This window comes from Sturnus vulgaris, chromosome 16 (genome assembly GCF_052056855.1).
Source record: "Sturnus vulgaris isolate bStuVul1 chromosome 16, bStuVul1.hap1, whole genome shotgun sequence".
Lineage (NCBI taxonomy): Eukaryota > Metazoa > Chordata > Aves > Passeriformes > Sturnidae > Sturnus > Sturnus vulgaris.
This window is the reverse complement of record NC_142258.1, coordinates 2,405,654-2,423,404: the sequence shown is the minus strand read 5'-3', so window position 1 is coordinate 2,423,404 and position 17,751 is coordinate 2,405,654. Positions and strand designations below refer to the sequence as shown.

Genomic DNA, 17,751 nt, shown 5'->3' with positions numbered 1-17,751 from the left:
ACATCAGTGCAGAGGGGTGGCACAACAGCCCTGCCTGGGCCCAGCTACATATGGAGGGATCCTGGAAGAGGCTACAGGCAGGGTAGGACAGAGGAGACAATGAGAAGCGAGAGCACAGAGTGAAACCTGACCTGGGACAGCCTGGAAATCCTGCACCAAACAACATTTCCCTTCAAAGATTAATGTGTTCGCTGTCAAAGTCCATCAGAGCTGCAATCAGGCATTTGGAAAGAGACTTTGTGTGTCACAACGTCCCAATGGGGGTGGTCCTCAGAGAGTATGGTATGGGCTGATAAAATGCTATGCTCAGATAAAAGCTTCTATCACTTGGCCTAGAACAACTTTCAAGAGAGCTTGACACACATCAGCATCCTGGGAAGCTCAGACATGTCAGGTCAGAAGGAGCTTGCCTAAGCCAAGGAACACCCTGAGGAAGAAGGGCTGGAGCCTGCTGCCTGTTTAGCTGATAAAGTGCCTCTCTGTCAGGATGGGAGATTCTCTTGCCATGCAATGCTCAGCTCTCTCTTTGATCCTGCCATCCTGCGCCACTGGCTTCCTCCCAAAGAACACGCTGGGGGATGCAGTGATGGCTGGAGCTGCCTGCTCCAGCTCTGCCTGTCAGCCCAGCAAGGCAGGCACACATGCTGGAATCCATTCTGGCAGCCCCAGAGGAGCAGGAATCCTGGCCATGCCTCTGGCAAGCAAGGGAATATGCTTGTTTGCACAGGGACTGGAGCCCCGTAGGAGCCGGGAGTTAATGAAGGGCAGAAGGATCAAAGGACATTCCAAAAATTACAAATAGCACGGTCATAATCATTTCAACACTTTCTCAGGCCTAAAACTGGAAGGAAATTAGGAGTTTCACCTCCAGCACAGGCTGGCACAGCTAATCCCTCCATGGTAACCACCTCCCTCAGCGTTCCATACAAACCTCTGAGGTTTGCCTCTTTTCCTCATCCCTACCCCCAAGAACCAGCATGTCTATCCTACGAGGCATGGCAGGGAATCCAGGAAGCTCGGTTGACATCCAATCCATGAGCAAGTCCCATCCATCTGCATGGATGTTTACACCAAATGCAGAGCTCTACAGCCACCAAAGAGGAAATCTAAGATAAGGAGAAAATAGCCAAGCTATTTAAAAAGGCAAACACACTAGGAAGATTCCTGTGTGAAAACGGTCTCCCAAAGAGCGAGGTGCTTCCTGTGCCATCGTTATAGCAGCTATTTAGCCCAGCATTTTCCATCCTTATCAACTGCCAGAGCTACTGGACATGGCCAACAGACTGCTTCAAATTAGAGCAAGCCCAGATAAAACACAAGGTAAAAAATACCCTGTGAGATTTAGAAATGAAACACCACAGAAAGTGGGGAAAAGCGACCACCATATGGTACCAGGAGATGTGTGAGTGGGAGAGTAAAGGATTTTAACTTGTGAAGCACATGTTGAAAGGGGAACAGTTGTTCCTTGCTGTCGAATCCAACACGAAAGCCAATACATTAACATTTTATCTAAAAATAAAGACACACTCCTCCTGAACATTCCAGCTCAGTCAATTACATGCTGATTGACAGAGCCGTCTACTTGGCAGGACCTGCCTACAGAAGAGGATGATCCCTACATAAATTGAAGGGCAAGGCTGCTCTTTCCCCCCTGGGCTTTTGTTTCAGCCCAGTGTGACGTACTGGTGCATTCTGAAGGGGTTTTCAGCATCAAGAGCTGGTTTTGTGCAGCTGGGACAGGAAGGAGGGGATTAAGCGAGTGCTGGAGAATCGTGGTCTGGCAGGAATAGTGTTGGATTTAAATAGAAAGAGTCAGCTTGTGGGGGTGGATCATTTGGGGAGGGAGGGAAGGAGAAGCAAACTATGGAATGGGGGGGACGGGAGTCGTTGTTAGCCAAGGACTGTGGGAGGACAAAGTGGCCGTGCGGCGACATTGGCCGGCGGAGCTCAGGGGCGGGAGGGCGGCTCCGCGCCACCTTCACAGTGCAAAGAGGGCGTCCTCCGAGCGCTCCTGCTTTTTCCTGCTGGAAGGATTTGTCGGAGGGGTGGGGGCTTCCAGAGGAGGGGATGGCAGATTGGGAACCATCTCCGCCGCTTTGGCTCGCTCTTCTAAAAATTTGTCAAACTCTGCAATGTAAAAAAAAAAAAAAAAAAAAAAAAAAGAAGAAAGACAGGTAAGGATGGGGGGCGTGGGTTTGGCCCCAGGGGTTGGTAGGGGCTGAAATTCCAGGGCCTGGCATCCTGTCGGGCTGTGTTTGCAGGCACAAATACTGGTACAGCCCGACTTCCTCGGGAAAGGGCACAGCCGTCCTTGGAGACACCCGAGCTCAGGCAGCAGCTGGAATCAAACCCACACTATGCCACCGGCTGTGACAGAACCAGGGAAACATCATTCCAAAGGGCTGAGCAGCTTGGGGACACATTCCTGCTGGCACAAACACAGAGCACAGCCAAGGAAGATGGCAGGGAAGCACTTACAGCCAGGAGGGCTCCCCACACCATAAATATGAGCCTTTTGCTGTGAAATGCTCCCCTCCTGCTTTTCTGAGCATGGAAGCATTTGCTAGGGAACATCAGGCAGGGAGAAGGCAGCATCTCAGCAGGGATCAAAGCAAATTCCATCTGAGAACTAACCTGAGAATGGCTCATAGCCACGGGCATCTCTGCTTACCTTCACTGGTCACTCCTTCTTCCAGTTCGTTGCCTTTCTGCAATGGGAACAAAAGGGCACGTGAGCACAGGCAGTGTTTCCCCTTCCCTGTCATCCCCTCCACCTTTAATACAACTGGACAGTTTCCACCACTTGTTTCCACATATTAACCATCAGAGCAGGGCGACCTGGGGAAATCACACAGCTCCCACATCAGGAGGCCAGTGGGGACTGAACTTTTACTGTGCTGCAGAGCAGGGGGATGAGCACTGAGGTGCTTCTGAAGATTGCTGGTGGATAGCTAAGCTTTCCCTGTTGGATCTGAATGTCAGTCCAGCGCTGTTTCCCCTTCAGACAGTAATTCTGGTCCAAATCTGAGCTATGTGAGTCACACACACACACTGTACCAGATGGCATCTTTTCTGTCACACAGTCCTTAAAAAAGTCAGGACGGTGGTTTGCATTGTGTTTTCAAGTGAAATGCACTTTTAGCTGACAAAGGACACGTGCAAAATTGTTTGGGGTCAACATTCCTCCTGTGAGAGTTCGTTTTAGGTTTCATACAAAAATACAGCAGCTTTCTGTGCCCATGCTGTACAAAGAGAAGACCAGGGTGAGCTGGATGAAGGATACTGACAGCAGTTACTGTTTGTCCATCAGAATCAAAGGCTGGGAATGCCACAGGGTCACTGCATTTCCACCAGTTTGTGCATTTCAATGTGCATTTCAAATAATGAAATTAAAACTCCAGGCACAGGCATCCTTGTCAATCTATCAGGATGTTTAAGATAGGTAAAAACACTGTTTGAAAACCTCATGTTGAAACTGCTTTGGAAAAGTAAAGTATTTGTCTATACTTGGCTTCTCTACCAGGAGTGGGAACATACCTGACTGGCCTCACATTTTAGAGCCTGAGCATCTCCTGGCTTCCTACTGCACTGAGGTTTCCAAAGGTTCACACAGCAGCCTCTTCACAGGCAGAGCTGCCGTTTGTCCCAGTGTACCCCAAAAAGGGTAAAGAAATAACAATTACCTAACCTAACCTCCAGCTTCCTTGCCTGGGAAGTAAAGAATTGAAATGAGCTGTTAACAAATCAAGGAGGAGGTGACCCAGAGTGAAAAACAAAAATCCAGTCCAAATTTTCACAGGCGTCTCTCTGCTGCACCCACATAGGGATGGGGGCCCAGGACATACCCAGGCTTGCTCAGACATTTCCAGGACACTTTTCTGCTTTGTTCCTTCTGTGCAAGTCTGTGCTGGGGATGACAGATGCACAGAGCTACCTCCATATCTCTCCATCAGATCTTCTCTCCCTCTAAATTAATTTAAATGGCAAAGACCAAAGTTTATTGGTTAAGCAGAGTGGACATGCTACATTTACTGTATTTCTTTAACAAAATGAGGCCAGTTTGTAATTCAATTTGAAAGTGACTCCTGTACCGAGGCCTGACAAACCTACCTGCAGCTGGAACCCAGTGACATTTCAGAGACAGCCAGCAGTCAGTCTGCCAAAATCAAACACTGAACCCAAAATCTGTTTAAGCACTTCAGGCACCTCTGGAGAGCTGGAGAATTGTCTTCCTTCCAGTACAGCCAGCTCCTCCAGTGCCAGAGCACAGGGCTGACGTGCCAAAGTGTGCCTGCAGCTCTGCTTCCAGCTGAATCCCACAGCTCCCAGCTGGGAGCTGAGCAGGCAGCAGCAAGGGGCTGGGGGAAACCCTAAGGAGTTGGGAGTTTTCTGCCTGAAGCTGGAAGAATGGAAGGAGATGATCCTTGGGGATGTGGTGAGTACAAGTTCAGTTGACTAAAACCATGTTTAAAAGAAGAGTGTGAACACAACCCACCCCCCACCCCCCCAAAACGCACTTGGTTGATTTGAGTCATATGTTTACACTGAAAAAAAAAATATAGAATAAATGTGTACTAGCTGTATCCTGCTTGAAGCAAATGTGAACTGGGACAGCAAAACAAACTCCAGGGTGAAGGCAAAGCTACTTTTTGTTCTGCTTTTTGTTTGTTTGTTTAATAATTACCAGACAATAATCATTTAGGAGAAAGTTATAAACACTGAAGGGCGACTTATAATTTTTTATTATTACTGTTATGAAACATGTCAAGATTGCCTGCCAGTTTAACAAAGACATCTTGATTTGAAAGGAATCTAAGCCCTGTTCCAGCATCTCTTAAAAGCATGCCTCAACATAAGCATGAACTTAGATCCTGTCTAAATAATGCAGCTTTAAACATGGATTTTAAGTCTGGTGCAGAAAAATTCAGCCCATATTTAATACTTCCCTATTTGAGGATCAGAATCCCACGTTTTCTAGAACACATGCTATTCTGTGATGTTCACATGGAGAAGGGAAAATAAAACAGCTCAGAAAAAAAAGTGTTTTGATTGAATTGCTGAACACGACCCTGACTACTCCTGCTTAGATATTCCCTTCAAAGGGAACCAAACTCTCTGCTTGGGAAGTTTCACTGCTTCCCGCTATGAGAAGTACCAGGAACTCAGCAATGCATTCAAAGTTACCCGTGCAAGTGAAAAATGAAAATATAAAGAGTCTCACCAAGTCGGTACTGAGCCACTCCTCAATGTCATCCATGACAGAGGACTGTGCAACAGGGATCTAGGGAGTGCAGCGAGAGAACAGCAAGGCAGGCAAAAACCAAAACACATCCACAATCATGGCCACAGAGCGATGGAAAACGCCAGAAATAAGATTAAAAACAAAACAAAAACAAAGATGTAAGATGTGCTGGAAAAAAAAAAAAAAGGCAACAAAATATAAATGGCATTTCAAATAAAGAAACAATTTGGAAAGGAAATTATGAACAACAAGGCTAAAAAAAAAACAAGAGAAAGATTATGGGGAATGACGTGACTGGATGCCAGTGTAAGATGAGTAACTTCTCGACCACATATTAAAACCATCAAGATGGACTGATGATTCTAATCTTGATCGTGAAATGCTTTTAAGGGTAGAATACTGGATATCAGTTAGGTTTTGAAATGTTAAATTTACACCTTTTGTTTTTTTTAAATGGGTATTAGCCACAGTGAAGGGTTAGAAAAAAGAGGGGCTCAAAGTCTTCAGGCAACACGCCTATGAAAACAAATTGGTTTTCCCTGCAGGTGGAGAAGTCAGAGCCCAGGGTACAGTCATGCTTCCTCCCAGATCCTCCTCCCACCACCCCACTGAGCCTTGGCAAGCCTTGGCACAAGGGTTTAAAGCAATACTGTCCCAGCTTCCAGTTCCCACTCCTCTGCCAAAGGTGACCCTCGGCAGCAGAGCCCAATGTGTGCCAGAGCAAAGTCTCAAAGGTGAGGGAGGAGGAGGAGGAGGATGGGGCAGAGGAGGAGAGCACAGCCCCAGAGCTGTAGCAGGGCTCTCCAGAGCAGGTCAGGCTCCAGGGATAGTTTGACACTCAGGCATGGAAGGTTTGCCTCTGCCCCTGCAGTGGAACTGGTCACAATACCAGTGAGATTGCACCAGGCAGAGATTTCACACAGTGCTAAGGGTAACTGGGTCAGCAAAGGGAAATTACTGACTATTAGGTGTAGAATTTCCTGACTTAACTACACTGCTTAAATACAACAGAGGCCTGCAGAGGTAAACAGGAAAACACCACAATAGATCTGGTAAGGACAGCCTGAAAAATAGTTGGAAAACAATGTCAGACATGTAAGTTCCAGGCCAGGACACGGCAGCCAAGCAGTGGGGCTGGCAGGGAGGAGACCTGGCACTGAGAGAGGGACTTTCCTAGGTGGAAAAGGTCTCAGGGGTTCTCTACAGCTTTGCCTGAAACTTCTCACAGGAATTCTGCCCTGGAAGTGATAAAAAACCTTGTGAATGTGGCTTAGTTGGGGCCTTGGCAGTGGTGGGTTAGTGGTTGGACTTGATGATCTTGGAGGTCTTTCCCAGCCTTAATGACTCTGTGATTCAATAAGAAAAGCTGGAAGAGGCTCTGCAGATGCATTTCCTGGGAGATGCAGTTTTCTCAGGCACTTCTAGCAGAGGAAGATGGACAGATCACAGAGGCTGAGGCTGTTTAGCAAAGCTCCTCAGGAATTTTTTCACAGAATCAAGTGGTCCTTTGTACTGAGGAGGCCAGTTAAGCCCTTGCTTGAGGTGAGGTATGCTAAAGTGAGTTATTTGTGTCAAGGAATTGGAAATCCAGAACTCAATCCAAAGCATCTCCCCCAAAAAGCAGCACCAGGAAGGCGGCTCTGACTTGACAGATTGCTGGACAAAATGACAGTTCCCGGGGTCAGAGGTACAAGGCATCATTTTGCTTCCATTCATAAAGATCCCAAACAGAAAATAAATTCCTGCCGTTTTCTCTGGAATGGGCTGGGTTTAGGGAAACTGCCCCTTTCTGATTTCCTGAGTCATTCACACACAGTGTGAGCTGAAGCTGCTGAGAGCTGGCCCAGACTGCCACTCACAAGGGAAGAGCTCCAAGGACCTTCCAACACGCTCCTTCCCAAGGACAAGATGCATCTTATAAAACTGTCTCCTTGGTTTAACAGCTTTATAAAATACTGGCTTTAGAGATATAAAGTAATTAATTTATTCAGCCTACAGCAACCTAAAATCTACTGCAGAAGTTGCACTGCTGCCTCTCCTGTGTTGCTTAACCTGATGACACTGTGGAAGGTGCAGCCTCAGAGCTGTTGGTTGGTTTGCAGCTCAGGAAGGTGCTTAAGTTTCTCTAAGGATAAGAACAAGTGCATGGAAGGCAGGAGATAAATAGCTGGTTTATTTTTCCTTTTCTGTGAATAAAATTTACAGGAACACAGGGCTCCAAGACAGCTGGAGAGGGATTTTGGATAAGGGCCTGCAGTGGCAGGACAGGTGGAATATCTGTAAAATGAAAGAGGGTGGATTTAGATTAGATATTAGAAGAGATTATTCCTTATGAGGGTGGGGAGGCCCTGGCACAGGTTCCCAGAGAAGCTGTGTCTGTTCCATCCCTGGACGTGTTCCAGGCCAGGTTAGATGGGGCTTGGAACAGCCTGGGATAGTGGGAGGGGTCCCTGCCCCTGGCAGGTGGCTGGAATGAGGTATCTTGTTTTCCAACCCAAACCATTCCAGGATTTTATGATTTTATGAATATAAGAGCAGCTGTTCTAAAAAGTGTGGCAGTACTGTGTCCCTGTATTAGAAGAACAGCAGCTCAAATCTTGATTATCCTGAAAATATGACATATGACTGATCAAGTACTGAGTTCCTGAGAATCACAGGACTCTTGAATTTGCAGAAGTCCTCGAAGAACAGCTCAGCAGCACAAGAGATGTTTCGTAAGAATTTTTTAAAAATGAAAGAAAAAAAAAAGCAAAAAAAGGAATTCTACTTTCAGCTAGAGCTACTTAAACAAACAAAACCCTCAGAAGTGCAAGAGCACTTCTTGCAGAGAAGCAGACAAAGCTGTAAGATAAACATCTGAGTGTGTCAGCCATTTGCTATTCAGCACTGACCTTTTAAAAAGCTTCCCCTGTCTCCCAGCACACCCACAGAAGTGCTGAGGATTTGTATCCATTGCTCCTTCCATGCACAAACTTCCAGTTTACTTTCCTCAGACTCCGAGCCCCATTTCCTCATAAAACATGGGTTACACGTGTCAGGTTTAATTTGTTCAAGAATAAAGAGGGAGGAAACTCTCAAAGAGCAACTGGAAGTTTTAAATTATTTTAACAATAACATTGTACCATTTACTTTTTCATTTTAAACTGACCATACAGAGAAGCTCAGTTTTTGCCAGTCAGTTGGGTACTTGGCAAGTCTTCCCCTTTCAGAAGCCCTAAACTGAAAAATGTGCTGGGGAATTTTGTTATAACTAATCCCTAAATTCCAACAGAGGCAATGTAAAAATAAATTAACTAGTTTACACATTAAAAAAAGACAACAGTTTCTGGGAACAAACAGCAACGGCAGCCACAGACTACATGGAAAAACCTCTGGAATGGGACACTGTCGTGTTGATACTTTGATTATGCAAACTTCCATGGTCGAGTGAAGCTCTCAGTCTTGACAAGAGAGATCCCCAGACAGTCAGTGCTGGCTGCAAAAGCTGTTTGTATAAAGATATTGTGAATTTTTTTTTAAATTTTTTTTTTTAGTCCATACTTCAAGTAAATGGAAATTAAGTCACAAAATATTTTTGGGTACTTTAAGTAACTGGCTTTAATTAAAATTTGGGCTGATTGTTTAAATTCCTTTTTTATTTAGTCTTTGGAAAATCCTACAAATGGGATCATCTCAACAGTCCTGAAAGGGAAATGGAAAAGGAGGGCTGGGAGAACAAAAGTGAGTGTTCAATCCCACAAAACCCACAGGAACCTGGAATTCAAGTACCTACTTATCTAAGTTAGATTGTGTTGATGTTCTCACTAGCAATCAAAAGCCAAAGAGTATTGCCAATATATTTCCTCAGAAGTCATAAAATCCAATATTCTACCCTTAAAAAGACAGTTTAAGATTATTATTATCACATTTTATTTCTATTAAAAATGATCCCACTGGAAAAGAAGCAGGTATGAAATGACAATTCAGGTCTCTAGGTGAGCTCATTAATGTTCTTAAAATGTTTAACAAGGTTTATGCTAATTGTTGCTAGACTACTGCCTTGTAATAGCTTAGTTAATTCCATATCTTTCTAGATGTTTAACAAAGCTGACACCAGTTCTTGGTTAGCTGCTGCTCACTCCCCCTCGCTGGTTAGTACAGGTCTGCCATTCCTACAGCAGCACTAGGAGCATACCAGGCTACTCCAGTTTACTACTACAGCCTTACCATCTATTTAAAGCTGTTGTGAACTTGAAATAGCTGCTTGGCCTCAATATTAGGACATGCTTGAGTTTATGTGTGAGGATTAAATTAACTCCTTGGTTACTCGTGGCACAGGGGGCAGGCAGGAGCTCGGCTGCAGAACGTTCCCCAGCAGAGCCTGTTGTGCCCGTACAACAACCAGCACATCTGGATGTGACAGGCGTGTCCAGACAGTGCCAGCCCTCCCTGACACGGGGGATTGGGATGTCCTTGCACAATGCTCTGAAAAAAACCACGGCTGGGTGAGGAGACCCCCGTGGTCTTCAGTTAAGGGAAAGCCCCTGCTTGCCTTCAACAGGGAGAGGGGTCCTTCCACATGGAAGAAATGTGATTTTCTCGTGTCTGTTTTTGGGCTTATCCACAATTCAAGCACTTCAGTCTCCAAGAAGATGATGTTATTCAACAGTCTCACCTCACACAAGGCATTTCCACATCTCAGATCCTGTCTCTCTCTTGAAGGCACACAGAGGCATCCCACTAGGTTACTAACTGAGGTTTGTTTCATTTAATCTTTACTCACCTATCTTCCCTACAAAGAGGGCTCTCCTCTCCAGCCAGGCATGCTGCTGGCAGTCAAGATAGAATGCTGAGTGGTGCTCATATCACTTTCTGTGAATTCTGGTTCAGCTTCATCCTTCCCTTGCCACTGCCCCAATTAATATCCTGATATGGTGGCTTAAGCAACACCTACTTCTCACTTGCATAACAAATAACCCATTTGGTAAGTGAGTGGGTTGACACATTATTCTAAGAAAGGAATATATTAATGCAAATCTCAATAGCCGTCCAATCTCATGAGAAGGGAACTGAGACTACCTGCACTAAAATGTGGCTCTGTGGTAAAGTCTGTGCCTAATTGCTGCTGATATGGATCCCTGCATGGCAAAACCCCGACCTCACACTGCAGAGATATGTCACTTGGAACAGCTCACCTGCCACCCCTCAGTCATATAAAAGCCAGAAACACTTTCTGCCAATATAATTTTATCTACTTTAGTTTTGTAGGTAGAGCTAGGATGGATAAAGTGTGGCTTGTGTCTGTCTCCATGGTTCTGGCATCATCTTGATGGCAGACTGAACTACAGGTTAAGTGGAAATAAGAACAACACTGCCAAATGCACTGGGAGAGGAGAGTTAGAGACTGTAAAGGTGTGTGGTGAACTGAGATGCAGAGAAATGGAGTGGGAAGGACTCAACCCAAAGCTGAAATGTATCCCAGTTTGTACAGAACAATGTCAGGTCGTGAGATGTGAGAACCACTCTGGCAGGTGGAGAATTCCTTTGGAGTGGTCTCAGTGTTGCACAGGGAACAGCAGTGTCAGCTCACCCCTCTCCTCCTCATCAAAGTACAAAAAGCATCCCACAGAGTGGGCACATCAAGTTCATACCTGGGATTAAGTTATTCACTGGCATTGTAAATGCTACAGGTCATATTAATAAATACTGTTAAGAACTACAGCCAGTTAAGAGAGAAACCGAGTTAATGATTAGTTTAGTTCTATTTTAGGTATTTCTCTCTTGTATTTAGCATACAAACAAGGTGAAAGGTTTGTAAGAGCAGTGACTGGTTGGACAGCCAGGCCCCCTTCCCTCCCCAAATCCATATGCCTCCATGAATGCTGCAGTATCCTTTTTCCAGACTGAATAACCACAAGCCAATGAAGGAATATGCTGTTTGCTTTTTTAATAAAGCAGTGGTGTGAGTGGTGTGAACAGCAGGGGTGCTGATTTCATGCTTCCCCGCTCTTGTAAACAGTGGAAAGTCAAAGAAGAAGAACTAACTCAATCATTGGATTATTCATTATGGATGAACATCTAACAGTGGCACAGCACATCCCTGGCTGCAACAGAGCCACTGAACAGTGAGAGCCTCTGTGAGCCACAGCCAACAGGATCAGAGGCAAAGCTGATACTGCTGCTCATTTTACAGCTTTTCACAATCTCCTTGTGAGCCGTGGGTATCTGACAGCACCAAAATGACACTCTGGCTCCCAGGGACAGGTACCCACAGTGGGCTTATCCACGTGTGTGAGCAGGCATGGTGCTCTTTTGGGCAGGTAGATACAACACCTGTCCCCTCCCTGCGTGTGCACCAGCCATGCAAACTTCTGCCAAATTTCCAAGATGGCCCTGAGAAATAATCTAGATTAGCCCTACATCCAGAAGAATAACTGCAAGTGTTTCATAGAATAAATATTGCACACTCTGGATTTTCTAAACTTTAAACTTTCTGGGATGTTTCTCTTTTTAAGCACTGGGCAGCTTAGTCTGGGACATTCAGGACTGTCCCTGGAGCGAGACATTCCTGCTCCATGGGCTTCCTGGTGCCCAGCCCCACATGCTTCACTGCCAGCACACCCCAGAGCAAAGGGAATTTTCCCTGCACCTCTCTGAACTTGACTGCAGCCAGGACTGTCTCAGGAGGATTTTCTACATTATTAGTTAGGTCACATTATTGGTACTAATCTCCAACACTTAAAATGATGGATTACATCGTCCAAAAAAATGGTTTTAGAACTTGGCTTTAAGGCATAGCTGAGGCTATTTTTCCTTTCCTCTGGCTTCTGCAACTAAAGCAGGCTTTGAACTTCTCTCTGCAAGCACATTGATGAAGGACAACTTCAAACAAGGTCAGAATGTGCACAGGTTCAGTGATCTTCAGAAACCTGATTTTATCAAGGCACTGGCATCACCAGACATAGGAATTAAATCCTTAAAGCCAGAAACACTATTGTACCTTTTGGAGTCTGATTCCTAATGCCAGTGGGGTCGAAGATGTCAATCTGGGCAGCAGTTCTCCCATTCCCTTCCTTGCATAAAGAATGATCCCTACATTACTCCATTCAACTACATATGATCCTACAACTTCCCTCTGTTTATTCCAGACCATGAAGCTAAGCACTACCAGAAAAGGCTGCTTTACAGACAGATAGCAAGTGTCCTCTTTATGAATAAGATCCATGAGACTTGTGTTTATCCCTCGAAAAGTGGATACTGCATAAATAAATCAAGACAGTAGAAGGAACCAATTGGATCCCCAGGCCTCTTCTGAAGGTGACGTGGGATCCTACAAATGATTCAGTTGTTTACAGGTCTTTGTGCTGTATAAACCAGAAATTGGTGCAAATCTTTTCCTTTGCCCCAGGTAATGATGTAGGTGGGAAATAAACTCCTTGTACTGTCCGATTTCAAGCGGTTCAATAGGGCAGGACGAGAGATGAATGGAGGATGGTTATTCTAGGTCAGGAACTGGGGTGGGCAGTAGGAATTGCTTCACTGGTGAAGTCCTCACCATTCCTTGTGTAATTAGCCACTTGTCTATGGGCTCCATGTCTGAGTTCCCACCTTTACCTCTCCTCTGTGTTGAGAACAGAAAGGTCCATAAAGAGAGAAACCACAGCAACAACCCGTGATCAAGTAATAAAACAGTTAAAAACTTCACATACACAGACACACACATACACACACAGAGTTTCCTACAGTAGCTTCTGGCAGCAGCTGTGTCCTCCTCTGCCTGTCAGCTCTGTCCATAAGGGGACAGACCTCACTCAGAATTCTGCACTTCCTATAGACAGTTCACAGTATTTTAGCACTCCTTCCATGATGTCCTTTAAAATAAAAGCAATAATAAAATAAACCAATCACTGGCTAGTAGTGAGGCTGATGTTTGTCATCTTCTTAGAAGAAGGAAAAGTGAGGCTGTACAAGCTTGTGCAGTCAGTGAAACTGCACTGGAAATACTTTGTGGAGCCCCCTTGTTTATGAAGCTGTGGGTCGCAGCACAGCTGCTCATGTCGTTGCCCTCAGCAGACAGACTGTGCCCCACACAGAGAGCACAGCAGCTCTGTGATGGTGTTGGGTGCAGGGGAAGTCAGGGCAGTTTGCTGCAGTGTCCTGGCAGCTTTTCAAACTGCCCCTCTTGAAAAGCGCAGAGGTTAAAGGACTGCTGATGCATCCAGCTCCCCTGAGCAGGCTGCAGACTGCACGGCACAGCACCACAAACACTCTAAGATGGTTTTGTGTCCTTCAGCATCTCCTCCCTGAGCCAGGGTGGGATGCAGAGTCATCTCCAGCTCTGGAGGGGCTTGCTCAGGCTCAGCAGAGTGCAGTGGCTCCAGCCCAGAACTGGGAGAGCTCAGCAGAGAGCCACTGGTGAGTTATGTACATCCACCCAGACACTGCACACACGGGACACCTCGCCTGTCCCCATTAACACAGGTAATGGAGAATCAGCTGCAATCTTTTATGTCTCCATTTCTGAGGGAAAAAAAAAAAAAAGGGGGGGGTGGAAATCATTCCAATTTCATACTCCCTGTGTAACACCAGAGAATTGTTTCTTGGACACCTCTCCTCCCAGTTGTGATCATGCAACAACTCTGTGGCAACAAAAGCAATTCCCAACATGGAAAAGCAATATTAAGAAAACAGTGTATTTTTAGCTCATCTTGTTTCCAGCTGCTAAATCACATTAAAAGACAGCTAATGCCACGTGATCAGCCTCCTCTCTGCAGACCATTCCGAGAATGACTACATTAGAAACGTCGGATGTGCTGAATTCTACCACTGGACAACTGTGCTGGAACGAGACGGGTGTGAAGAATGTGTTGCAAAGCTTTTGGCTCCTCCCCAGAGCTGTTCTTAAATTAGCTCTACCCAAATTAAAGCCTGTCTTTTCGTTTACTGAGCACTGCCAGTTTTTTGCTACACATGCTGGGGCTGGTAACTTTAGGAGAGCTTAATTTTTATTTCCTTTAAGAAGAGACACCCACAAGCCTCACAACAGTTGAGAAAAAGTGTTTACCAATTACAGAGCAATTGCATTTCAAAATAAGCTCTTCTGATTACGTGATACAGTTTCCAGGACCTTTGAAAAGAGGCTGAAAGTCTTGACAACTCAGAGCCCCAAGATCCACAACCTATAAGGCATTTACCCCAAAAAACTTTGACCCTCAGATGAGCTTAGCCACAGCCCTTTGGACTGATAACACTTAGGGCAGAGCAGCAGCTCTGCTGGTGTGAATGAAACATTGTGCTGGTGCTTAGCACAGAACTGGCTGGTAACAAAAGTGCTATAAAGACATGACCCTGAGGCCTCTGGGGGAATACAGCCCCCTTGACCAGCTAAATGCAAGCTCCTTGCATTTGGTTAGCCAGGAACAAAGAGCAGAATTACAAATCCTTCCCCAGGTCCTGCCAATAACAGCTCAGTAATACTGGGGGCTTGGGATGTCACACTGGATTCAGGAATTCCTGTGAAGGAATATTTCTGTCCCAGCCTCCTCAAGCTTTCCCTTTTCCCTCAGTACTGCTGCCGTGAGTTTTTGTAGGGCTGAGCTCCAGCTGGTCATGGGGTTGACCTGGATTGTAAATTACCCTTCCTGCAGAAGGACAGGGACAGGAAGAAGCAGGTAGGTTTGTGGGCTGGGGGATGCTCTGTAAGAGCTGAGGCCCTGCTCCCACTGAACGGGCAGGCAGGCAGCTGTGATCTGACCTCAGCTGGCTCCCAACACAAACTCTCCCTGGCTTGGAGCACAAGCTGCCAGGCATGCCAGCTGCCCAGAGCACTCCACTTCATGTCATGAAAGAAGCAGGGTGGGATCAGCCAAGGCATGGGGAGGCAATTCTCCCCGGTGAGAGGCATGTGCACACTGCATTGGCTCTCCTGTGCTATGCTGGCTCTGCCGTGCTCCCTAGTGGTCATCATAGCCCAAAATTGGACTGGAAAAGGCTCTGAACTTGCTCTGGCCTCTAAATATTTACACACAGCTGCATACAAAAGAGCAGCACAGTTTTAAAAAGCAGGGTGGTAGAAAGGGGTCGAGGGATGATCTGGAAGCTCCTTCACTTCTTGCCTCCACCGAGGGATGCAGACAAAGCTGCCCAAGCTCTCACACCCATGTTTTAAGTGTCAGCTGCTGTGAGGTGACAGCACATGAGGCTCTTCTGCCCACACAAGAGAGCAAGAGCCTGCCCTGGGCAACCAGAACAGGCTGTGAGCGAGGGCAATTAGGGCAAAGAATGTGAAGCACTAAAAACCTGCATCACTTCTCTCCCTGTAACTCACTCGTGTATCCATGCACTTGGAGCAAAGTCTAGTAGATTAAGACTTTCATAAGCAAAACCAAATCAAGCCAATGCACATCAGTGTTCACAGGACATTCCCCATTTAATTCCTCTCAGCAGTAATTCCAGCTAAAGAGCTGGACTCCCCAGACAAGCTGCAAGGACACAGGAGAATTTACCCACTATGATTCTGAAGTCGTTTAGACTGGAGTGCTGCATCTCTTTAGAGATCATTACTGAGCAAGTACTTGCTCCCAGATATCAATTTCAAAATAGCCATTACTACCACGTTGCTGGAATACAGAATGAGAAGCTCAGTCAAAGCAGCTGCCTCCAGCTTGGATTCCACACGGGGAACAAAACACAGAGCCATGACCTACCCCTCCTGTGTTCTGTTTCCGAACATCCAGGGCAGATGCCAGTCCTTTGACAGCCTGTGGATCCTCGTACGTCACGCTGGAAGAAAGGAACAAAACACAGAAGTAGAAAGCAAGTTCAGCAGTCACCCATGAGCTATCATGGAATTGTAGGAAGGCCTGGGTCGGAAGGGACATTAAAAGATCATCTCATTCTACCCCTGCCATGGGCAAGGACACCTTCCACTACCCCAGGTTGCTCCAAGCTCTGTCCAATCTCGCCTTGGACACTTCTAGGCATGAGGCAGCCACAGCTTCTCTGGGCAACCAGAAAAGTGCTTCGTCCCCTTCACAAGGAAGAATTTCTTCCCAATATTCAACCCAACCCTACTCTCAGTTTGAAGTCATTCCCCTTTGTCCTGTTACTCCAGACCCCTATAAATAATCTCTCTTCATCTTTCTCGTAGGCTACCTTCAGGTCTGGAATTAGGTCACCCCAATCTCTTCTCTTTTCCAGGCTGAACAATCCCAATTCTCCCAGCCTTTCCTCTTAGGAGAACAGTACTCTGGATACCCTGATCTACTCCCCTGGGATCAGAAAGCACATTCTTTTTCTTAACAAGACTTGGAGGGCACTGTGTGTACCCCAAGAAGAGGAGCTTGCTCTGTACAAAGGCCACTCCTCTGTTTTGGAAAGCACTTTCAAGCAAAGAGAGTAAGATCAGCAGTATGAAAGGCAGGCAAACAGGTCATAAGACAACCTAAGAAGGTCCAAGAGCAAGTGGGGGACTGTGAAAAGAGGCCTGATTGCAGATTATGTTTAACAAAGATTTGGAGATGACATCTGGAAGCCTGACCTTGACGTGTGCATAGGGGGGGAAGCAGAGCGAGACTCGAAGAGAGACAAAATTATGCAACTGCAGTGAAGCAGACAAAGAAATGCACTATTTACAGAGCTGTTAAAAGCTTCTTAAATTGCAATGCAAAAGGGACATGTAGCAGTCAGGTGAAAGAGGCAGCAGCATCATCTCACAGAGCACAGTAGTGAAGCATGAGCTGCAGCAGACACAAACACGTGCCCCTAAATCAGCTCCTGGGAGGGGCTGCCTGCCTGAGCAGGGGGAGCCCTCTCTCCTCCTCATGCTGGCTTCTCCCAAGCTGTGAGCACAGCACCCAGAGCTCTCACACCCAGAGCTGTCACCTACACACCACAGCATGTCTCACTGATGCCTTTCCTCCTCCCTGCTGCTCTGTTTATACAGTGCACAATGCAAGGAAGATAGAGCAATCCTCCCTTGTGAAATCATGGATGATCCGTGCTCCTTGTTCCATTAGGTACGGTGTGGGAAGAGTAGTTTTGTGCTTCATTTAGCACAAGAGACAGAGGGACCTCAATTAGATCTCTCCTGCAATGCATCTCCTTTCCAACTGTACATTAAGGCTCCTAGCCCAAAATCTCCAGTGGTGGCTTATCCCTCTAGATTAGAGCATTTCTTCTCAGCACTGATATCACAGCTAAGGCAGTACCAACAGCTATATTGATAACTGCAAATAAAAGAGCCCAATATATTGGTAGGCTCAAGTTTTCTAAATTTTTGCTAAACTATTTAACAACATTTCTTAGCTTGAGACAAGATATTGATGGTATTCTGACTGCTGGTAGCCACTACTTCCTCTAAAATCTGAAGCCAGGAGACAAGATACAATATATGAAAGAAAAATACCTGAGTGTGTCTTTTATTGAGTATCACTTGACAGGGATCAAAGGATTTCTTAATAACTGCATAGATTTATTTTACATTAAAATAATTTGACCTGTTAAATGCCCTTGAAACTGCCAGATTTGCA

The 17,751-nt window shown here is 45.9% G+C and overlaps 1 protein-coding gene across 4 annotated transcripts in view; it reads right to left on the bottom strand.

Annotated features, from left to right (window-relative positions):
• Nucleotides 1–1,488: 1,488 nt before the first annotated feature.
• Nucleotides 1,489–17,751, bottom strand: part of TOM1L2 (target of myb1 like 2 membrane trafficking protein) — a 51,652-nt gene continuing 35,389 nt past the window's right edge. The window contains exons 12-16 of one of the 4 annotated variants that reach the window (XM_088174250.1): nt 15,928–16,003; nt 12,777–12,842; nt 5,222–5,281; nt 2,672–2,708; nt 1,489–2,127 (exon numbers count right to left, since the gene is read on the bottom strand). In XM_088174250.1, coding sequence (XP_088030376.1) covers nt 1,979–2,127; nt 2,672–2,708; nt 5,222–5,281; nt 12,777–12,842; nt 15,928–16,003 — 388 coding nt within the window. In that variant the 3' untranslated portion in view covers nt 1,489–1,978. The remainder of the gene's footprint in view (nt 2,128–2,671; nt 2,709–5,221; nt 5,282–12,776; nt 12,843–15,927; nt 16,004–17,751) is intronic. The other 3 variants (XM_088174251.1, XM_014871101.2, XM_014871110.2) reach the window with 3 other exon arrangements.